Below are 23,863 nucleotides of genomic sequence, written 5' to 3'. Positions count from 1 at the left end.
GCCACCTCTGAGAGCCACAAAATGGAGGCGGGAGGGAAAAGCGATGGCGAAAGCGCCGGGGCGCACGGGCCGCATTCCGCCGGCTGTCAGGGAGCTTCCTGCCCCGCGCCGGGCTCTCTCGGGCGCCCAGCCCCTCGCCCTCCGCGTCTCGGCCCACTTCCCGGCCACTCCCCGTCCCCTGTCTGAAGCCACCTCGCCAGCACCCGCACCCCGACGCCGCGCCCCTCCCCCGGCCCCCGGCGGCCGCAGCCCCCACCCCCGGGCTAGATCCCCGTAGCGGCGTCCGGCCCGCCGAGGTCACGTGGGGCGCGTCGGCCAATCGGCGCGCGGCGGCGGGTCCAGCCCAGCTCCGCCCGGCCGCTGTCGGGCAGTGGGACGCGGCGGGCGCGGAGAACGCGACGGAGCGAGCGAGCCGGCGGGCGGGTGAGCGAGGTAGGGCTCCGGGCCGTCGCAGAGGGTCGCCGGGTGGGCGGGGAGGGGGACGGCGCCCGCCCGCAGCTGCATCCCTCCGGCCCGCCACGCCTCCGCGGCGCTGCCGGACCTCCTCTTTCCCCTTAGGACAAGGCCATGGACAGCAAGATCCAGCGGGTTCGCGACGCGTTCGCGTCCGGCCGGTCGCGCCCCCTGAGGTTCCGGCTGCAGCAGCTCGAGGCCCTGCGCAGGATGGTGCAGGAGCGCGAGAAGGACATCCTGGAGGCCATCGCCGCCGACCTGTGCAAGGTACGCGCCCCGCGGGCGGAGCCAGGACAGCCGTCTACCTCTGGGGAACCGCATTCCACCCGAGCTTTTGCTGCCTTTTTTTTTTTTTTTTTTTTTAATTTATTTTTGATTATGCAAGCACTGTGGGAGTATTGTCTCCAGCAGTCGTGATAAGGCAAATTTCCATGGACTTTCCCGATCTTCTTACCTTGCAGATACAGAGAAATAAAGACACATGTGTCTTCTGGCCTCTGTTGCTCTTTTGTGAATTACCTTTTATATTTTTGCCTGTTTTTCTGTTGCATTTATGGTTCTTTGCTTTATTATTTGTACGAATCTTTTGTATAGTGTGGATTTTGCTAATTTGTCAGCTTAGTACATTGTTTGTTTTTCCTCGGGTCTATTTGCTTGTGTCTTTTTACGATTTCTTTCGTAGACAGAGGTTTTTCGGCTGTCGTTGTTGCACTGAAATTTTCCTCCTTGACTTTGTGTTAGGCCAGTGTTCCTCAAACTCCGGTGTCTTGATGAGTCACTTGGGGATCTTGTTAAAATGTAAGTTATGGTTCAGCGCGTCTTGGAGGGCACCTGAGAGTCTAACAAGCTCCCAGGTGATACCATGCTTCCTGTTTGGGAACTACCCTTTTTTAAAATTTTACTGTTTTTTAATTGCAGTTTAGTTGGTATACAATATATTAGTTTGGGGTACAACACAGGTGCACAGTACAGCTTATTTCATTTAGCATAATATTCTCTAGGTCCATCCATATTGTCACAAATGGCAAGATTTCGTGTGTTTTGTTTTTTTTTTTTTTTTTTTATGGCTGAGTAGCACTCCATAATAAATACGTGTGTGTGTGTGTGTATGCCACATTTCCTTTATCCATTCATCTATCAGACACTTAGGTCACTTTCATGATGTGGCTGTTGTAACTAATGCTGTGAACACAGGCATGCGCAGATCTTTTTGAGTTCGTGTTTTCATTTTCTTCGGCCAAATACCCAGAAGTGGAATTCCTGGATTTTGTGGTATTTCTGTTTTTAATAGCAGACACACCCTAAGATTAGTTCATAAATCTCTGCCATGTTTGGCCCAGGCGCTTTCCAGACTGCTACCTCTGTGCTGGGTCTCAGAGGGAGTGAGTTTGCATGCAGGCAGTGTAAGAGCTGAGTCCCCTGTAGCCCTGCGGTTGTTAACTAAGCCCGTCCCAGTTAAGTCCCGCTGATCTTTAAAGCCCGAGTTCTAGAGGCCCCTCTTGCTGGTGCAGGTTCCCAGGGTGAGGACACCTGATGTGCAGCTTGAAGCCCTCCCTTTTCAGGGAGGATCTCCATACCTGTGATATCCTTGCTGTTTGTGGGGCCCCGTGCCAGGGTGTGGGTTCCATCTGGACCGCATCTCTGCCCCTCCTACCCCTCTCCGTGTTGCTTTTTTCTTTAGGACTTTAGCTGTGGACGACGTGTCCTGTGGGTCCTTAGGTCATTCTCAGACAGTTACTGTATATGCACTTGTAGCCAGGGAGTGTCCATGGGAGGAGTTAGACCTCAGGATCCTCCTCTGCCATCTTCAACGGGAAGACCCGGAACCACTCTTTGAGTTGCAAGGTTTGGAGTAGCCTTTAGGGTGCAGATATATCAGTCTATATTTTCTAATACTGTTTTCATTTTGTTTTTGAAACATTTCAATTCATTTTGAATTCTAGGGGCAGCCAGACCACGCTCTGGCTCTGTGGGTCTCTCTCACTTCCCCCAAAGATCTTAACCCCCAAAGATTATTTTGAGGGGTAGTAACATCAGGAGTAGCAGTAACAACAGTAACTATATAAAATTTCCTTTCTCGGACTTTTGACAGAGAGAGGAGGCTGTGATAGCAAGTGAACAAGGTGACATAATTAAGATTTCAAAAAGGATCAATCAGTCTTTCTGTAAGCATGAGATACTTACGTATGTATATACGTAGGAGTACTGAAGACATATACAGAAGTTCCTTGCCCTTGAGGGATTTCAATTTGGTAGACAGAACAAACACAGATACGATGTGAGTACGGTTATAAATCAGTGTCCAAGGGTGTAATACCAAGATATACATCAGGAGCATAATTGGTTTATGAAGGTTGATCAAGGCAGGCTAATATTGATCATGGAAATGTTTCTGAATGAGACAGTGTTTAATCCTGACTTTAAAAGGCTTGGATCAGTAAAGCAGGATTTAAAGGGATTGAATATATTCGTGAGGGAGTTAGCAAATCCTCAGACCCTGAAGGTTACGAAAGGGATCTGAATGGCAAACCAGCTAGTCTGATAATGCCGTTTGTCACAGCAGGTGTATCTGGCCTAGCTCTTCACGGCCGGGTGTGTCGTGCTCGGGCAAGATTAACTGTGATCCTCTTATAACAGAGTGAACTCAATGCATACAGTCAGGAGGTCATTACCGTTCTTGGAGAACTTGATCTCGTGCTGGAGAATCTTCCTGAATGGGTCGCTGCTAAGCCAGCTAAGAAGAATCTGTTCACCATGCTGGATGAGGCCTACATTCACTCCGAGCCCCTGGGAGTCGTACTGATTATCGGAGCCTGGAACTACCCTTTCGTTCTCACCATTCAGCCTCTGATAGGAGCCATTGCGGCAGGTCTGGCGTCAGTTTCTCTCTTCATGACCTTGGGGATGGGCTCATCCTCTCACGTGGGTTGTAAATTAAGGATAGTGTCCAATTGAATACACGTGTTTGCCCTGGTGGTTTGCCTTTGTTTACACCAGCAGTGAACCGAGAATTAGAAGATATTATCACGTATTTCTTAGCAAGTTCCAAACAGTTTCTTAAAGTGAAATTACAACTCTCAAGGTGGGAGAGCACGCAGGTCCCGTGAGGTGGAACGAGCCCTGGGCTGTTTGGGATTGGGTATTATTGGGTCTCTCTGGGCTGAGATGAGCCATATTGTACACAAAAGGATTTTATTATTTTTAAGACTTAAAAAATAAATTTTTTTTAAATGTTTATTTACTTTTGAGAGAGAGACAGACACAGAATGCGAGAGGTGGCGGGGCAGAGAGAGGGAGACAGAATCTGAAACAGGCTCCAGGCTCTGAGCTGTCAGCACAGAGCCTAATGTGGGGCTCCAACTCACGAACCATGAGATCATGACCTGAGCCAAAGTCGACGCTTAACTGACTGAGCCACCCAGGTGCCCTGAAGGAATTTTTTTTTTTTTTAATTTTTTTAAACATTTATTTATTTTTGAGACAGAGAGAGACAGAGCATGGATGGGGGAGGGTCAGAGAGAGAGGGAGACACAGAATCCGAAACAGGCTCCAGGCTCTGAGCTGTCAGCACAGAGCCCGACGCGGGGCTCGAACTCACGGACCGCGAGATGGTGACCTGAGCCAAAGTCGGCCGCCTAACCGACTGAGCCACCCAGGTGCCCCAGGAATTTTTTTTTTTAAGTAATCTCTACACCCAACTTGGGGCTCAGGCTCACAACCCCAAGATCAAGAGTCGCACACTCTATCGACTGAGCCAGCCAGGCACCCTTTTGTTACTATTTTTTAAATGGGCTCCAGAGATTTGCATGGTGACTGTTTTTTGTTTTGTTTTGTTTTGTTTCGTTTCTTAATACCCGGAAAGTGAACCTGTGAGGTTCTAAAGTCGTGAGTTGACGGGCCCATGAGTTTGGAGTTAGCCATCTATATTCCAGTGGTTTCAGTTGCCGGCCGTGGCCTCGGATGAACCATCGGATTCAGTCTGATCAATTTCCTCCTTCAGACATGGGCCCCGGAAGTATTGCTGGCTTGAGTATACAGCAAATGCCAAGAGGTTGCTTTCTCACTTCAGCTGGATCCGGAGTGACAGCTTTAATTGATGAGGCCTGTTTGCCCAATAATTCCAAGGCAAACAGGAAAGTCTAGTCGTGAGAGGGGGAGGAAACGGAGAGAAGAGCTGAAGCAGTCGGGGAGGATGGTGGAGCCCGTGAAGGGAATGAGAACCAAGGAGTTTGCATCTGAGGGAGTCAGACAAGTTCTGATACTCACTGAGGAACAGCAGATTTGGAGGCCAACTGGAGCACCTAGCCTGGATCCCCCTCCCCGCCTCCCATGGGCACCGTTTTCATAGGTATTTTTTTTTTTTTTTTTTAACGTTTTTTTATTTTTGAGACAGAGAGAGACAGAGCATGAGCAGGGGAGGGGCAGACAGAGAGGGAGACACAGAATCTGAAACAGGCTCCAGGCTCTGAGCTGTCAGCACAGAGCCCGACGCGGGGCTCGAACTCACGGACCGTGAGATCATGACCTGAGCCGAAGTCGGACGCTTAACCGACCAAGCCACCCAGGCGCCCCTCATAGGTATTAAGGTTACTCGGGTATTAAATGGCACTGTCCTGCTTTTTTTTGCCTTGTTTAGGAAACGCTGTCATTATCAAGCCTTCTGAACTATGTGAAAAAACAGCCACGATCTTGGCCCAACTCCTGCCACAGTATTTAGACCAGGTAACGTTGTCTTCACCCACCTTCAATGTGTCTGCTCGCGGAGGGGGGTGGGTTGCACATCGGATCTTCCTGCTGGCACGTGTCATGGATGCCTGTCGACGTGGAATCACTGTGGAGAGGAGCCCTCGTCCAGCTTCCACGGAAAGGCAGCTTCAACATGTCAGAGCTGCAGGGCCACCTGGGTGGCTCAGTCTGTTAAGCCTTTGACTCTTGATTTCTGCTCAGGTCGATTTCGAGGTTCGTGGGTTCGAGCTCTGCACCAAGCTCTGTGCTGGGTGTGGAGGCTGCTTGGGATTCTCTCTCTCCCCCTCTCCCTCTCTCAAAATAAATACATCTAAACATTAAAAAAATTAAAAACATTTTTTTTGGTTAAAAATTATTTATTTAAGAAAAACATTTTTAAAAAATGTTTATTCATTTTTGAGAGATGGACAGAGCACCAGCAGGGGAGGGGCAGAGAGAGAGAGAGGGAGACACAGAATCCGAAGCAGGCTTAGAACCTGACTCTGGGCTCAAACTCAAGGGCTGTAGGATCACGACCTGAGCTGGAGTCGGACGCTTAACCAACTGAGCCACCCAGGCGCCCCACCGCCTTTAAAAGGAAGAAAAGAATTATTTGTTTTGAGAGTAAGCCAGCACAGGCAGGGGGAGGGGCAGAGAGAGAAGGAGAGAGAGAATCCCAAGCAGGCTCTGTGCTGCCACTGCAGAGCCTGACGCAGGGCTCGAACTCACAAACCGTGAGATCGTGACCTGAGCTGAAATCAAGAGTCGGACGCTTAACCAACTGAGCCCCCCAGGCGCCCCCACAAGCCACCTTTCGTTTTAGGGCCGTATCTCAGAATCCTTTGAGTATGTGAGTCCGTGTTCCTTCCTTGCCGTCCGTTCTCTTGTCATTTCTCTCCCGGCTGCTGTTACGCCAGATACTCTCTTTCACAATAGCTCTTTTTTTTTTATTTATTTTTTTTAATTTTATTTATTTATTTTTTTTCAACTTTTTTTTTTTATTTATTTTTGGGACAGAGAGAGACAGAGCATGAACGGGAGAGGGGCAGAGAGAGAGGGAGACACAGAATCGGAAACAGGCTCCAGGCTCCGAGCCATCAGCCCAGAGCCCGACGCGGGGCTCGAACTCACGGACCGCGAGATGGTGACCTGGCTGAAGTCGGACGCTTAACCGACTGCGCCACCCAGGCGCCCCAATCACAATAGCTCTTAATAACAGCACAGTGCACGTAAGGGCTCGGTCCAAAGCTGTGTGACTTCTCCCCGGTAACAAGTGAGGAAACTGAGGCCCAGAGATGTTCAGCAGGTTGCCCAGGGTCACACGAGCTAGTGAGTGACGGAGCCCAGGTTCGGTCCGGATCTGACTTCAAAAGCGAGCGCTCTCACCCGCCGCTGCTTCGCACGCCCCTCATTCAGCAGACCTTTACTTGGTTCCCGCCACGGGCTAAGCCCTGCACTGTTGGTCGGGCGAGAACGTTCAGGTTAAGACATTCAGCCGGGACCCGTCCTGCGGTCTCTGACGGCAGACTCTTCACCAAAATCTCGAGCCTGCACAGCCCACATCTCATGCATTTCCCTGGTCGAATCCAACTCTTTGGATCCAACTGCTGTCGTTGGCGTCTACCCTGCTGAGCTCAGGTGGGAAACAGTGGACTCTCTGGTCAGTTCCACTGCAGGCTGATGGTTCTCAGATGCCATCGGACTGTGTTCTCCACTTGTCCTCTGTCCGTTCCCTCGTCTGTCCTCACAGGGGGCGGTCTCCGAAGGCGACAGGTTTATGCTGAAGAAATTGCTCGTCCGAGGATAGGGTTAACGTACCCACACAAGCGCTTGCGTTTCTCCTTCTTGAAGGACCTGTATGTCGTTGTCAATGGTGGCGTGGAGGAAACCACAGAGCTGCTGAAGCAGCGATTTGACCACATCCTCTATACGGGAAGCACGGCGGTGGGAAAAATCGTCATGGAGGCCGCCGCCAAGCATCTGACCCCTGTGACTCTTGAACTAGGAGGGAAGAGTCCGTGTTACGTGGACAGAGACTGTGACCTGGACGTCGCCTGCAGGTGAGGCTGTCTGGTTCCCCGGGGGGTTCCCGACAACCTGACGGGTTGATGGTTCCTCTTGGCACTGAGACCCTGGGCCCCCCAGCTCTGAGAGACATCATGAGCCTACAGTGGTTGACGTCCTCAAGGGCACTGGGACTTGTTCCCAAGCTGACTCTGGTGCCACTGCCGGAAGAGCAGCGTTTCTGGACGTCGCGTGGTTGTCCTTAGGAGTTAGGAAAAAAGTTTTGTCTGGCTGTGGCAGGAGATTTAACTGTTTTGCTGGCAGATGATCCAGGAAGTAGATGAAGTCTCGTGTGTACCTAATAAAATCCTTAAGTTCCCAAAAGAAAGGTTGTTGACTCTTTAACAAGTCCCTTTGTTGACAAACTCAGGATTACTCAGACTCCCATTTTAGTTTTAACAGAGTAACATCTTGCAGGGGAGCCTGGGTGGCTCAGTCGGTTAAGCGTCTAACTCTGGATTTTGCCTCAGGTCACGGTCTCACGGTCGTGGGATCGCGCCCCATGCAGGGCTCTGCGCTGACAGCATAGAGTCTGCTTGGGATTCTTTCTCTCCCTCTGTCTCTGCCCTCTCTCCCACTTGGGCGTGTTCTCTCTCTCTCTCTCTCTCTCTAATAGAGAAAAAAGGAATACCATCTTGTCAGGCTGGGAACCAGAAAACAAAAGGTTGCAGATTCGCTCTGCTAAATCAGGTTCATCTACCAGGAAGCACCCAGACCTACAACAGACTGCGTGTTTGGGGTGGTGTGGCTCTTTTCTCCCCTTCAGAGATGGGCGAGGACGGTTTGTAGGCAATCAGGCCGCGTCCAGGTTGGCTTTGTAAATAGAAGTCTCCTTGCCAGAACGTGAGGCCCCCAGTGAAGGTTTTGATCCGTGTCTGGGCACAGCTTTCCAAAGTGGGCAGGGGGCTCCACAGAGATGCGGGTGTCTTGGAGGCTGGCTGTTGTCCTGCCTGTACCTGAACATCTTGCCACCGCATTTAGAGCCACAACCAGAAGTGGAGTCTGTGTGGAACTCCTGTCATCCCTGATGTCCCGTTGGCTGAAGTGGGAGAAAAGGAGGGTGTGGGGGGGCTTTCTTTTCTGGAAGCAGGCCGTGGCGTCACTGCTCGTAAAGTGCTGTTTCCCATGAGCTGGCACGAGAATTCCCTTCCTCCGTAGAATGTTCTGTGTCAGTTGGAAAATGCATTCTAAGTTCCAACCAACTGATTTAGAGATGAGTTTTACAACATTTTCATTCTCTAAATTTTTGTTAATGTTAATTTATTTTTGAGAGAGAGACAGAGTGAGAGCAGGGGAGGGGCAGAGAGAGAGAGGGAGACGCAGAATCCGAAGCAGGCTCCAGGCTCCGAGCTGTCAGCACAGAGCCCGATGCGGGGCTCGAACTCACAAACCGCGAGATCATGACCTGAGCCAAAGTCAGATGCTCAACCGACTGAGCCACCCAGGCGCCGCAGCATTTTGATTCTTTATAAAGAGTATTAAGTAAATCTGTGAGTGCATGCTAGTTGCAAAATACTCAAACAATACAAAAGTGTGTCAAATGCATAGTAGGCTGGATTTTATGGATGTTCTGGTTTCCCCACCTCCCCCAGGCGCATAGCGTGGGGGAAGTACATGAATTGTGGTCAGACCTGCATTGCTCCTGACTACGTTCTCTGCGAACCATCCCTCCAGAATCAAATTGTGCAGAAGATTAAGGAAACCGTGAAGGTTTGTGTTTTAACACATCTGATCTCATTGGTTCCGTTAAGATAATGGAGTCAAATCAGCTCTTTGCAGGCAGCACCCCTGTTTCCCCTCCCCCCAGGAAAATTCCAGTAGCACATGTGGCTGCATTCATTTGTGGGCTTATGAAAAACGCCCCGTGCACCTTTCACAGAAGGGTCTGCTAGTAGCCAGGTTAAGTTGGCATTTAACCCACATCAACTGGCTAGTTTTGTTGACGAAACCACGGGTTAGCTGTGGCACATGCTTTGAAAAAAAGAGTAAATAACTGTGTTTCGTGGTTTTGAGAGAATGTTGCCAGTTCTTTGAAGTGCACCCAGAGGTCCTTCGGCATATTGGCCGTTGCTGATTAAGGTTATCCGTTCTTGTGCGTGAGGGGGCGTAGGAAGACCAGTAGTTTAGAGGGGATAGTTTATCCAGTACCTGTTGGTAGAATACTCTTGACTTGGTTATCAGTCTTTCGGGGTGTTGAAACTCAAGCTCTCTGTAGAGGGAATCAGGGAATGCTGTATGGTAGTGATCTGAGCTAAGCATCAGAGAAATGTAGGATTTGGATTGGAAGCAAGGCTTGGGGTGACCGAGCTCACCCGTCGGAAGGGGTCGTTAAGCCCCCTGACTGGAAGAAATTATTGGGACAGTCATTGTTCACTCAACAGATGCTAACTGAGCACTGGAAGGAAGGATCAGGAACACTGAAGGGTAACACACACGATCAGACAATGGAAAGCGTATATGCCGGGAAGTTTAGAAGAAGAATGGTGATCCAGGCACGAGGGGTGGAAGGTGTCGATGGGGGAATTGGATGTGAGAGCTAGGACTGGAGATGGGGCCAGACAAGGAGAACATGGAATGTGGGGCGGCAGCGTGGGGTTCAGTGTGGGGTTCAGTGTGGGCACAGAAAGCCCTTGGAGGTTGAAGACGTGCTTAGCTGAGGGTGGAAATGAACTCGGTTTCAGAGGAATAAGAAAGATCTCCCCTCTGCCTGCCTTGCGGGCTTTGTATTCTTAAGCGGTTCGTAACTGAGGTTCACCAGGGAGCCGTTTAATTAACGAAAAGTTTCTGCTCCTCACCTCGCAAAGACTGTGACTCAGTTGGTCTGGGGTCTCGTCGACGCGACCCTCAGGTACAGCCAGCATTGACAGCATCATTGGTGGCTCCGGAGTTGGGGCACAGGAACTGGCACCAGCAGGCTGCCACCCAGGCTCGAGGGCATTTGGTTGGAGGGTGGGTGAACGATTGTTGTGATTGGAGAGCACATCGCGAGCGTTCACAAAGCCTCGAAGTGATGTGGCAATTCAGTAATTTTGTGTTTGTTTTACGTAATTGGTGCCAGTCATATGATTTCGTTTTCCTGGCACCTGTGACTGCTGGCAATACCAGTCCAGAGAAGATATAAAATAGTGCAGTAGCAGAAAGTTCAGCAAACTTTTTTCCGTAAAGGGCTAAATAGTAAATATTTTAGGCTTTGCAGCAGGCCACGGGTTTCTGTTACAATAAGCAGGAGGAGGGCGGCCACAGTCGCATTGTAAACGAATGGGTGGCCCTGACTCAGAGCCAGACCTCCCCCTACACCCACATTCATCCCCCGGGACAGCCCCCCGGGGGTCTGCGAGGGATCACCATGAAGCCCCAAAACTATGGAGAGTCCTAGGTCTGTGCACGTGTCCTTGACCTGCCAGAAAGCTTAGGCACTATTACTTGAGGGAGGAGGGTGAGGATATCAGATCAGGCCCCCCAGATCAGTTTTGGGGGCATGAGCGGGTTTTATAGTTATTAAGGAAATTGACACATGGGTCTTTTGTGGCAATTAAATGCTGTTGTTTTCAATAGGAATTTTATGGAGAAAATATAAAAGAATCCCCTGATTACGAAAGGATCATCAATCTTCGCCATTTTAAGAGGATACAGAGTTTGCTTGAAGGACAAAAGATAGCCTTTGGTGGCGAGACCGACGAGGCCACACGCTATATAGGTAATGGAAATTCACCTTTTGCTGTGGGGATGTGCAGTTTGATGGTTTTTATTGACGCTCTTTACCCATACTAAATAAGCCCTTAGATACATAACGTTTAATCAAAGATTATAGACTGTGGTCTGGTATACTGCTTCCTAACCCGTTTCAAGAGGGTTTTACGTCTTTATAAATAACACCACCTGTGATGCACTGGCTTTTTGCCTCTACACGTTTCATCTGTTTTTTTGTTGGTTTGTTTTCCTCCTACAACCTGTAACCTAACAACCCTGAGAAGCAAAATAGAACTCCGTGTGATTATTTCTGGATTCTGGCTGGGAAAACAACAGCACAAAGAAGGAAATCACTTAACTGCAATTTTACAAGTAACCAGTCACGGTTCGCTTCCAGAAATAATGTGTTGAATTGCTTTCTTTTGGCTAAGATCAAGTGCAGAAATAATGTGTTGATCTGTTGTGCTGGACCTTATTACTTGTGTACTCTGTTTTTGTGTTCTTTTATTCTTTGCCATGAATATGTCTTGTTGAATTTTATTTTTAATTTATTTTTAATGTTTATTTTTGAGAAATTCAGAGCACAAGTGGGGGAGGGGCAGAGACAGAGGGAGACACAGAATCCGAAGCAGGCTCCCGTCTCTGAGCTGTCAGCGCAGAGCCCGATGCAGGACTCGAACTCATGAACTGCGAGATCGTGACCTGCGCTGAAGTCGGACGCTTAACCGACTGAGCCACCCAGGCACCCCATTGCTATCGAATTTTAAACATGTTGCTCTAAAATAACATAAGATGTTGGGGATTACGGAGATACTTACTTGGCAAAAAAAAAAAAAAAGCTGCCCCAAATAGCTTTACTTATCCCTTCTTAGTAGGTCGGATGCTGCACGTCACCAGAAAACCCTAAAACCTTAAAGGACTTAAAACAATAAGGAAAAGTACATTCTCTGGTCATGAGCCATCCCAAGGCACTTCTGGCCTGTTCATTTGGTGGCCCAGTAATGGCCTCAAAACCCCCAATTCTTTCGTCTTTCTGTTCTCCCATCAGCCATTGCTTTTGCCCACTCCCAGGCCAATCAGGGGCAGGAGGAAAGGTCTATTGTGATTCGCTCAACCAGTTAGGAACCACCCCCTGACCTGGCGTCAGGGTCACCTTACCTGAGCACATGGGTATGTGGAGAGTATAGATACCCAAACCGAAACGGTTCTCTGATCCCGGGCAGCGGCGGGCAGTGGATTTGGGGTAGCCGCATAGGTCCCCCCGGAAGGTGCTGGCAGCAGCCATCTTCTGCCGCATCGCCAGGGTATCCTGGCAGGAAATTAGGGGGAAGCGAAGAGAGCAAGCTTGTCATTGTCGAGTGTCTTCCCTTTTCATCGGTGACCCAGCTTGTTTACAGCGTCTTTTGGAGCACTGCTCGTTGGGGACTGACCTCGTGTGGACGCCCGGACACTCTGCAAAGCTTCGTCAGCATCCATGTTGCCCTCCCTCCTTGCGTCCCTTCCCCACAGCGGATAGAACACTGAACTAAGGGAGCCTTGGCCATTTTAAATACATTCTCCTAACCTCTCTAACGGAGTTGAAATAAGGTCAACGAGATCATATGTGTGAAAGCACTTGAATTAAGAAGCGGTGTTGATTTGATCCACAGAGGGGCTGTCTACACTCCCAAAAAGACCTGTCCACAGAAAGGTGGAAACATAACCTCCTGGTACATAGGAATATGGCTATGAACAGGGTTAAGTATGAATATACTCAGGTGTGTGGATCTTTCTCTCGGTTTGCATGGGGATCCCCTGATGCACACGCTCGGAGACACATGCACGGTTCATCCACATGCGTCCTCGGGACTCTTTCCGCAATAGCTAATACTTGGGCAGGAATGGGAAGGGGATGGATAGGTGACCCAGCGAAACAGAGGATGAGAGTTTGGCATTCCTGTCTTCTACTTTAGGATTTCATTTTGCTTATTTCTTTTCTCAGCACCAACGATCCTTACCGACGTCGATCCCGAAACCAAGGTGATGCAGGAAGAAATTTTCGGACCAATTCTTCCAATAGTGCCTGTGCGGAATGCCGATGAAGCCATAAAGTTCATAAACAACCGTGAAAAGCCTCTGGCCTTCTACATCTTTTCTCACAACGAGAAGGTAAACTTTGCGGAGAACGGCTCCCTGGCAGAAGCCGCCACCGCAGGCCGTGTCCCTTCTTTGCCACAAAGCAACGACGGTTTCCGGCAGAGTTCCACCAAGTGAGGCTGTAGTCGCAGCTTGCCGTCTTGGGTAATGAGGCTCTGGGGTTGTTGCTGTAACCTTTCCTATACTCTCTGGGGTTCAGCAGGAGTCTTCAGGGTTGTGTCACAAGTTCTTTGACTCGCAAACATCTCCCCTGGAATTGGAAGACTTGCGTGTTCTGCCGTTAACTCACAGCGCTTTCCTGTGTAAGAGCTTTGTCTCTCACCCCGATGGCATTTGCAGCCACTGAAGTGGGCCATGTGGCACCACGATCTCTGGCGCGGCCGTGGAAATGGTTGCAAAACCTCACACTTCCGTCTTTCCAGCGGTATCCCTTTGTTGTTTGAGCGATGCAACCATACCAGCCCAGGGAGCGCGTCATACTGTAGCCAGGGCAGGCACTGGGCAGCCGCTTTGCTGCGGGGCCTGTTCGTTTGCATCGGAAGGGGACTGGCTCTTGCAGAGGGACAGTGGCTTCAAGGTGGGCAAGTAGGTTTGAGCCCTCTGGAGAAGAGGGAAATCTAGAAAGGGGAGATGGGGATCGGTCAAGGTCTGAGGAGTTCACAGACCACACGTTTTCAGGAGAGCCTCTCATGGCAGCTTCTAGAGCCTACTTACTGTGCCGCGGAGATGAAGCTTTGTGAAGTGAGATCAGATGCATGGGGCTCAATACAAAATGGGTTATTGACGACGGTCATGACGTTTTAAAGGACCGTAGGTAACGTGGATAGGAACCTTGAAGCAGAAAGTCTGCCGGTCAGGGTGCAGGTCAGTGAGGTGCTCTTCCCACAATGGGATTGTGCTGACCACAGGCCATTGTGACATTCATTCTAGAACTCTCAAGCGCTTGTTGGTGAGTTTCACCTAGGCAGCGAGGCGAAATTTCCCAGTCAGGTGTCATCATGCCTGTTCTGGTCTCAGGCCAACCATTTCTTCAAAACTAGAATGTCAGCTCTTTGCAGTTCCCAAAAACTGAACAGCATCTATTAATTGTATGCCATGATTTAGAACAGAGATAGGGAAATCTTACCAATGTTTAACAACCAGATATGTAGTCTGAACGGTCCTTTCTTTTTTTTCATTTAAAAAAAAAAAAATATTTATTTTTTTAATTTAATTTAATTTAGTTTTTTTAATTTTTTAATTTTTTATTTTTTTCAATATATGAAATTTATTGTCAAATTGGTTTCCATACAACACCCAGTGCTCATCCCAAAAGGTGCCGTCCCCAATACCCATCACCCACCCTCCCCTCCCTCCCACCCCCCATCAACCCTCAGTTTGTTCTCAGTTTTTTTTTTTTTTTTTTTTTTTTTTTTCTCAACGTTTATTTATTTTTGGGACAGAGAGAGACAGAGCATGAACGGGGGAGGGGCAGAGAGAGAGGGAGACACAGAGTCTGAAACAGGCTCCAGGCTCTGAGCCATCAGCCCAGAGCCTGATGCGGGGCTCGAACTCACGGACCGTGAGATCGTGACCTGGCTGAAGTCGGACGCTTAACCGACTGCGCCACCCAGGCGCCCCTGTTCTCAGTTTTTAAGAGTCTCTTATGCTTTGGCTCTCTCCCACTCTAACCTCTTTTTTTTTTTTTTTTTTTTTCCCTTCCCCTCCCCCATGGGTTTCTGTTAAGTTTCTCAGGATCCACATAAGAGTGAAACCATATGGTATCTGTCTTTCTCTGTATGGCTTATTTCACTTAGCATCACACTCTCCAGTTACATCCACGTTGCTACAAAAGGCCATATTTCATTCTTTCTCATTGCCACGTAGTACCCCATTGTGTATATAAACCACAATTTCTTTATCCATTCATCAGTTGATGGACATTTAGGCTCTTTCCACAATTTGGCTGTTGTTGAGAGTGCTGCTCTAAACATTGGGGTACAAGTGCCCCTATGCATCAGTACTCCTGTATCCCTTGGGTAAATTCCTAGCAGTGCTATTGCTGGGTCATAGGGTAGGTCTATTTTTAATTTTCTGAGGAACCTCCACACTGCTTTCCAGAGCGGCTGCAGCAATTTGCATTCCCACCAACAGTGCAAGAGGGTTCCCGTTTGTCCACATCCTCTCCAGCATCTATAGTCTCCTGATTTGTTCATTTTGGCCACTCTGACTGGCGTGAGGTGATATCTGAGTGTGGTTTTGATTTGTATTTCCCTGATAAGGAGCGACGTTGAACATCTTTTCATGTGCCTGTTGGCCATCTGGATGTCTTTAAATTTATTTATTTTTGAAGGGAGGGGAGGGACAGGGAGAGGGAGACAGGATCCGAAGCAGGCTCCACGCTGTGAGCACAGAGCCCGACGCAGGGCCTGAACCCACGAACCGTGAGATCGCGACCCAGGCCGAAATTAAGAGTCGGCCGCTTAACCAGCTGAGCCCCCCGGGCGCCCCCGCACTGTCCCTTCTAAACGAAGACTTTTGTGGCTACATTGGGTAGTCCTGCTCTGGACCGTGATGGAGTGAGCAGGACTGGTTCAGTGCCGCCTCCCTCGAAGGACGAGACGTGCATCTAAGAAGTTAAGATACTGATGACACGTTTGCTAAATTGAACAGCCCGTTAAGTTGTTTACATCTTCGGGAACGTTTGGCACAGTGTCCCAAACCCGAGTAGTCGTGCCAGCGCGTGAAGTCAGCAAGTGCAGGTCCCCCAGATGCTGCTGACCCGGAGCCTTTGTTCTGTTCCGCAGCTCATCAGACGGATGATTGACAGCACATCCAGCGGTGGCGTCACGGCCAACGACGTCATCATGCACTTCATGCTCAGTTCTTTACCCTTTGGAGGAGTGGGTGAGTGTTCCTCTCTGCCCTCCGTGGCGTAGACGGCAAATCGCATCATCTGCCCTGGCGGTCTGGTGTCCCCGCTCGACGGTGTTCTCCCGGGGGACGCCACCCTGCCAGGCCCCCTGCCGAGGGGTGACTGTGTGTCCTGTCACCCACTTTCTACCCTTAGCACTCACCACAGTCTGGAACTGTTCTGCTCCTTTTGTCGACTTACTTGTATGTTGGTTCTTACTCAGTTATTGTCCTTTCCCTAGACTTAGGGGATTTTTTTTTGGCCGGAAGTCAGGTCTCAAATTAATTGATAAGTTTCCCCTGTCTTTTTTTTTTTTTAATGTTTATTTAAATTAAAAAAAATTTTTTAGTGTTTTTATTTATTTTTGAGAGAGAGAGACAGAGTGTGAATGGGGGAGGGGCAGAGGGAGAGGGAGACACAGAATCCAAAGCAGGCTCCGGGCTCCGAGCTGTCAGCACAGAGCCCGACGCGGGGCTCGAACTCCTGGATGGCGACATCATGACCTGAGCCCAAGTCGGACGCTTAACCGACTGAGCCACCCAGGCGCCCCTCCATCTGTCTTTCAAGATGAGGTCGTGAATGACAGGTTCAGAATGCCAAGGGCAGGCAGCATTCTGGGGTCTCTGATGTCTGTTTGCTGTCTGCTCAGGGTGGCATTAAGTAGTCCTCAGTCCCCACCTGCACTGCTCCCCAAGCCCCTGGTGTGGGGACTAGCCTCTCCTCAAATTGTCTCGTGATTTGAGAAGAGCACGAGATGTCCTGTGTTCTAGAGAAGACGGGCAGGAAGTATTCTCAGTGAAGCTCCGTGGACACATGCCCTTTGGGCTGCGACCCGCCTGCCTCTTTGATGCCAGAGATGACGGCTCAACTCTGTATCTTTCCTTCAGGAGCTAGGTGGTAGGCCTCTCTAATAGGTCATCGAAGAATCACAAATAACGAGCGCATCGGAGGAACTCTCGTAATAAAAAGCAGACAACAAAAGCTGCCGTCTCGAAAGCTCTGCTGTGTTCTGTCCCTCTGTAAGAGCAGAAGTGAAGTTGTCCCTGGGAATGAAATGGCTCATTTTAGCCGGACTACCTGTTCCCAGTCGAGGCCAGCTCCTCCCGTGGCCTGCTTCCGCCGCGGGCCACGTGTCCCTTCCTAGGAGGCGAAGGAATCGGCAGTACCCAGCGCAGGGCCGGCGTACGCGAGGGGCGAGTGGGCAGAGGGCGGGTCAGGGGTCCGGGCTGGCGCGAGTGGTGGCTTGGACTTGGGTGGTTGGGGAAGGGGGCTGAGTGGATCCGGGGAGTCAGGCAACAGGATTTGCCTGATGGATTGAGTATGTCGTAGTGGGGAGGTGGTGAAGGAAAGGAAGGGTAGCCTGGAGGACCGGGGCTGCCGTGATTCGAGTTTTACTGCCCAGATTCTTAGAGGATTCACTCCAACTCCAGTCTCCCGTTCCTCAGGGCCCCACGGGGTCCCGGTTCCCACCGAAGACTCTCATTGTTCCACCCGGAGTCACTGATGCCTCCCGAGTGCAAGTCGAGTGACGTCTGTTCAGTCCCAACTTGACTAGGTGGCATTCGGTGTCATTGATCGTACCCTCTTCTTTACAACGAAACAAACTCTTTCTCCTGTTAAATACAAAAGGAATACAGGCTTCGCTCGTTTTTTTTTTTTTTAATTTTTAAATTTTTAATTTTTTTTAAAGTTTATTTATTTTTGAGAGAGAGACAGAGTGAGAGGAGGAGGGGGGCAGAGAGAGAGGGAGGGAGAGAGAATCCCAAGGAGGCTCCACATTGTCAGCACGGAGCCCCTTGTGGGGCTTGAACTCACGAACCGCAAGATCATGTCCCGATCCCCAGGAATATAGTCTTCTTAAGAAAAGAGAGAAGACCCCAAAGAATAAATACTTAGATTTTCCATACCCCACTATTTAGAGATAACCTTTGGGGCGCCTGGGTGGCTCAGTGGGTTAAGCGTCCGACTCTTAGTTTCAGCTCGGGTCTTGATCTCACAGTTTCATGAGTTCAAGTCCCACATCCAGCTCTGCACTTGCCTCACAGATCCTGCTTGGGATTCTCTCTCTCTCTCTGCCCCTCCCCCACTCGTACCCCCACAAGCGCCATCTCTCTTTCTCTCAAAACAAACTTAAAAAAAAAATAGTGTTTATGCCTGTATGTTTATGCCCATTCTGTAGTGTTTTATTTGTTTTGGCCCTTTTCCCCTTAAAACCTGTATTACTTTTAGAATTGGGAGAAAAAAGCATTTCACTTTACAAGCCTTTGTAACACAGCAGTTACACTCTTAGACCTCTTCCCTAAGGAAATAATGAGAAACTGCACAAAAATACATCAGAATCATCACACAAAAAGTGTGGAATCCTGAGACCCTAAGGCGGCATTCGTAGGCTGGAACAGCGTGCAGTTACTAAACTCGTGACGCACAAGCATACCGATGTGAGAAAATGTCACACGGTGTTGTCACAAACCGCGAGATCATGACCTGAGCTGAAACTCAGAGTCAGATGCTGAACCGACTGAGCCCCCCAGGCGCCCCCCAGGCACAAACACTATTAACATATTGACAGTTTCGAGTTTTCCTTAAAAATGCATCTCGTTTGACGTATATTGCCAGATTTCTCCGCACCTTTGGTTGCCCCTAAATGACGTCCCAGCAGTCATTGTAAAGTACCAGTAAAGTGCTTCGTGGCCCCATTCGTCTGTGCCTTATACCCTCGTGGCATACGTATGTAGCTGCCACGTAGCACCCACGATAAGGACGTGAAAACTGTCACAGGGCATGGCTTTTTAAGAAGGCAGAGGTTGGGGCGCCTGGGTGGCTCGGTCGGTTAAGCGTCCGACTTCGGCCCAGGTCATGATCTCACGGTCCGTGGGTTCGAGCCCCGCGTCGGGCTCTGTGCTGACAGCTCAGAGCCCGGAGCCTGTTTCAGATTCTGTGTCTCCCTCTCTCTGACCCTCCCCCGTTCATGCTCTGTCTCTCTCTGTCTCAAAAATAAATCAACGTTAAAAAAAAAAAGAAGGCAGAGGTTTATACTTGCATATTAGCTCTCACCCGGCAGCGGGAACCCTGTCATCCTGCCTTTGTTACTTTGTCGCATCTTTGAGGACATTAGTGGGTGAATAAGGGCTGTGGGTACGTAGAGCCACATGGAACAGAAGGAAGAGAGGACACAGTGCCGAGGAGTCCAGCCGACCTGGGCTCCGCGTTCTGGCTTTGCACTCCCCACCTTGGGCAGGTTACCTGAGCGGCCAAGCTCCCTTTCCCTGCCTGGAACTGGGGGCGATGGTGACTTTGTACAGTGGGGTTGTGGCGGGAGCGAACACTGTGTGGTCTTTGGTGTCAGTGACAGCCACTGCCGGAGAGCGGCAGGTCCTGGCTCGACTCCTGGGAAGCGTCCTGTTTTGTCTTGTTGTTAATGTTTATTTTGTTTTGAGAGAGAGAGCGTGAGGGGGGTCGGAACAGAGAGAGGGGGACAGAGGGAGAACCCCAAGTGGGCTCTGTACCATCAGCACAGAGCCCGACGCCGGGCTCGATCCCGCGAACCGCGACATCATAACCTGAGCCGAAACTGAGTCGGACGCTCAACCGGCTGAGCCACCCAGGCGCCCCGGAAAGCGGCCTGTCTGACAGGGAGGTTCACCTTGCCGGGGGTCCTGGGGGCGCTGGGAGCAATTTCCCGGAAGAGCCACTCACGCTGAGAAGCGAGAGGGGGGCGTCCCCGGCGGCAGGAGCTTTGTGGCTTTCTTGTGGCTTGTGTCACCTCCAGTGGAGCCTGTTTTGCCTTCCTCTCTTTCAGGTTCCAGTGGGATGGGCGCTTACCACGGCAAACATAGTTTTGATACTTTCTCGCATCAACGTCCCTGCTTACTGAAAACTTTAAAGAGGGAAGGTCCTAACAAGCTCAGATACCCTCCCAACAGCCAGTCAAAGGTGGATTGGGCCAAATTTTTCCTCCTGAAACGCTTCAACAAAGGAAAGCTCGGTCTCCTGTTACTTGCTTTCCTGGGCATCGTGGCGGCTGTGCTTGTCAAGGTAAGTCCCCGCCTCTCTGGTCCCACGTGGCTGCCGGATGCGCGTCTTCTGTCCAAGAGTTCCTCTGATTGTAGAAATCCGACTCCGTCTCTTAAATTAACCTCGAGTCTGGGACAGGGTCCGCGAACTCGCAGCCTGCCGGCCCGTCTTGCCAGAAGAACAGCCACAACCCCTCACTGACTCGTTGTAGCGAGAGTTGAGTCCTTGGGACAGGTGGCCGTGTGGCTCGCAGAACCTAAACGATTCCAGAAGTGTGCCGACCTCTGGTTTAAGAGTGTAAGGCCCCGTGGGGGCGCCTGGGTGGCTCAGTCGGTTGAGTGTCTGACTTCGGCTTGGGTCACGATCTCGCAGTTCGTGAGTTTGAGCCCCGCGTCAGGCTCTGTGCTGACAGCTCAGAGCCTGGAGCCTGTTTCTGATTCTGTCTCTCTGTCTCTCTGTCTCTGCCCCTCCCCTGCTCGTGCTCTGCCTCTCTCAAAGATAAATTAATAATAATAATAAAAAGAAAAAGTTTAAGGCCCCGTAGAACTTGTCACACTCTGAGCTGTTCAGCCCTCTGATCCTTCTGCCTCCCTCCCGTATGTCCGTGTCAGTCGTGTTCTCGAGTGTGCCTGGGGTCAGCAGGCCGTGGAGACGAAGGAGAGAATTGCACGGCGGGCAATAGCAGTGGTAGGACAACTTTGGCGAGCGAGGCATGGAATGTGTTTCCTCCAAAGTTAACTCTGCCACGTACGTTCTGTCTTTGGCGATTAGTTATCGTAGACACGGGCTCACCGCCCGGCCCTCCTGAGAGCTGGCGTCCCGAGGCGGTCTGCATATCTTTGGGCTGAGGGAACAGAACCAGGGTTTTGGAAGTTAAGGTGGAGTAGGGCAGGGCGACCGTGTCCCTGGAGCCCTCGGCCAGCCAGCTGACGAGATGCGTTGAAAATAGCGGCAACACTCGTGGTCAGCAGCCTCGGAAAAGAGGCGAGATTCGAGCGCTGAATGAAGATGGCTTGTTCACGTCTGTGTTCTTGTTTCAAGGTCAAAAAGGGGGGTGGCCTGTCTTAAGCGAGCGTCACAGCTTTGGTGGAACTGGAAATACCAGTTGCATTTGAACTCGTTTGGGTTTTCTCAGAAACACCAAGCTGTGCTGAGGAGAAAGGCCCTGTTGATTTTTCTGGCAGTTCAGACTCTGTCGTCCAGTAAGCAGTGATGGGAGCCGCAGGACTCGGGACCCAGCTCTGTCTGCTAAGAGTGAGGTGGGAACCGCTTGTTTTCTGTCTCTGTAAAGTGGGCCGGGCGGGGGTGTGTTTTCTTTTAGTGGTTTCTGTATAGCTAGAGGCTTAGGGGTTATCGAACCAGCGTTTCACCTCTCTGTCTCCAGACCTTTTGGAGCCTGGCCCAGCATCCCAGGGCATCAAAACTTACCCATACCGTTGAAAGGGCGGGGGTGGTTTGCGGGGATCTTAAAAAACGTGTGGAGGCGGAGGTAACGTGGCCCTGCTGGGTCTAGACGAAGCATGCGTCGTTTCTAGAAGAGGAGTCACGTGAGCTCCTCCCCCCTCCTCCCCGTCTACTCAGCCCTCCCAGAGGACGTGCCCACTGACCAGCTCAGATCTGTAAGAAGCACACGGACACAGTGAATGCTCTGTTTTATAATTTGAGGCCTGTCTTCTAAAACTCTCCGAGTCCCGTTTGGTTCTGCGTTGTTTCGGTGTTTAACAAGAAGTTTGGCTTTAGAATTCATGGTGGCAGACTGAGCGAATCAAAACATTGCAGCTGGGAGGCTTTCTGTTCCTGCCTCCGCATCGTCCTGAGGTCCCAGGTGTGCTCGGCTCTCTGGCCCTTACCTGCCTGTCATCTCCGATCCCAGGACATCAGTCCCCAGCCTGACACACACCTTCTTCCCGGGGATGGAACTTCGTAGCGCCGTGGCAAATTCGGAGGCTGGCTGCGCTCCCCCTCTAACCCAGGAAGGTTCCCACTGCCGCAGCGCGCTGGGCCAGGCAGGCGGGGGCAGGCCGGGTAGCCCGCGTGAACTCCCAAAAGGGTGTGGCAGGCAAGCCTCTCTCTGATAAGATCTCGAGAGGCAGCAGTGTGTAAAAACATGGAACCTGGTAACAACAAAATGTGGCTTTAATTCCTGGTTCTGAGATCAGCAGATTTCTGACTCTGAGCAAGGCCTTTTCTGAGCCCGCCTTGGGGCCTCGCTTGGCTTGCTCGTCTCTAGGACAAGGGCAGCCTACGGCGATCTCCCAGGGCGCTCCTCGGTTCCCGTTACCGTCAGCTGCCGTGTTCGTGGTCCACACCGCTTTGGATTCAGTGTGAGACCGCTCAGGATCTGGCTTTCTTTCCCTCTTTGCTGCTTCTCTCTGAGCCTCTCTGTCCTCTTTCTCAAATCACCTCTTATTTTAAGTAAGTGATTCTAAGCTCAAATTGTGCTTTTGTTTGAGGAGTCTTTATTTATTCCAACTGCAGTCATTTTTTTCTGAAACGGCTTTTCTGCACTTGGTGATTCTGTTACATGCTTGGATGTGATTTCATTGACTCTCTTTACCACAGTGAGGATGGTCTTGGAACATTTTTAAATGGGAAATTGAAAGTAGTGATTATTAGTCTAAAGGGAACAGGTCAGTCTCAGAGTGGAAAGGAGTGTTCCGAAAACATTTAAAAGGTGTGTGTGTGTGTGTGTGTGTGTGTGTGTGTGTCTACACAAAGTAAAGTTCCTATAAAGCTTAAGCCACCAAAAGCCTTGCAGGAGGTATGGGTGTTAAAACGTTGAAAAGCATAGAAGGTTTAAAATTGATAGATGTCATTAGGCCCTTGAAAATGAAATATGACAAACTCTTGAGACGGCTGCCGGAACTCCTTTGGGCTCAGTCGGTATGGATTCTATTCACTACTACTTTGGACTTTAGAAACAAGTGTTGATCCATTTTCAGACTTCACGTAGAGACTTCAGCTCCCCACGCACAACAGGAGGATAGTAAATGAGTATTTTCCACTCCTGTGTCAACCCTGCTGTCGTCTCGCTGATAACAGACAACACTGCCTCCGTCGCCACCTTGTTACTGTCGCTTTGCAGGGAAGGCCCTAATCTTTTATCAGCCCAGACTGCACTTACCTTCTTAGGGACACAGGGACCTTTTGTATACGGCACATTCAAGCATCTCTTAAAATAGCAGGCATTTGATAGAGTCCCGATACTGAGTTCGTGTTCCAGGGCTGGTTGCGTGGGGGTTTTAAACCAGCAGCAGAGTAACCTGGCTTCCTTTCTCCTCTCTCTAGGCGGGATACTACTGAAGAAAGATCCTGTTCAACCTCCTAGTTGCCTGTACTGAATTATTTCTCTCTTAAATAGTTAACGAACCAGTCATTTTGAAATCCTGCCAAAAATAGGAAGGAAATATGCAAATGCACCCTAATCAAGCCTGCAAGTCATTGCCACTCGCCATTAATAAAACTTCCCGTTTCATCTGACCCCCCCCAGCCTTCCCCCACTGTGGGGGTACACTCAGAGAACGTCTTTTACGTTGTGTTCCTCAGCTTGCGGTGGGGGGCGGGGTGGGGGCGGAGAAGGTACTAGGCTGACTCCCAGGGAGATGTAAAAGGAGTCTCTGAACCTGTTGAGTGACTTGTTACTCCCCCCCTGCCTTCCGCCATCACTCTGTGAAGCTTCCAGGGGGCTCCTCCCTGCCCGGGGTTATCAACAGCCCTCTGCAGCCTGCAGAGGTGAGGAAAGATCTTCCCAGCCCTGCCTGAGGTTTGAGGCACCGGATCTGTGTGTTGGGGATGGGGGGAGGTCCCTGTCCCTCACCCACTGGGACTTGAGGACTTGACCTTCCGGAGCCAGCCCTCCTGTCAAACGTGCTGTCTGACCAGTGGTCT

At 50.4% G+C, this 23,863-nt stretch overlaps 1 protein-coding gene across 3 annotated transcripts; it reads left to right on the top strand.

Moving 5' to 3' along the window:
- Nucleotides 1–304: 304 nt before the first annotated feature.
- ALDH3A2 (aldehyde dehydrogenase 3 family member A2) lies at nt 305–23,497 on the top strand. Of its 3 annotated transcripts, none has more exons than XM_060647154.3 (12): nt 305–432; nt 559–720; nt 3,091–3,322; nt 5,090–5,175; nt 7,030–7,238; nt 8,835–8,952; nt 10,798–10,939; nt 12,914–13,080; nt 15,855–15,954; nt 19,761–19,996; nt 21,111–21,234; nt 23,264–23,497. In XM_060647154.3, exons 2-11 carry the CDS (start codon nt 568–570, stop codon nt 21,186–21,188), a joined length of 1,521 nt encoding a protein of 506 aa, XP_060503137.1. In that variant the 5' UTR covers nt 305–432; nt 559–567; the 3' UTR covers nt 21,189–21,234; nt 23,264–23,497. The 3 variants fall into 3 exon arrangements, with proteins under 3 accessions (XP_060503137.1, XP_060503139.1, XP_060503138.1); XM_060647155.3 differs by having other exon boundaries at nt 337–423; XM_060647156.3 differs by lacking the exon at nt 21,111–21,234.
- The last annotated feature ends 366 nt before the right edge of the window (nt 23,498–23,863 follow it).

Source organism: Panthera onca, chromosome E1 (assembly GCF_046562875.1).
Source record: "Panthera onca isolate mPanOnc1 chromosome E1, mPanOnc1 haplotype 2, whole genome shotgun sequence".
NCBI lineage: Eukaryota > Metazoa > Chordata > Mammalia > Carnivora > Felidae > Panthera > Panthera onca.
Note: the sequence above shows the minus strand (reverse complement) of the source record. Positions and strands in the feature narration are given on the sequence as shown.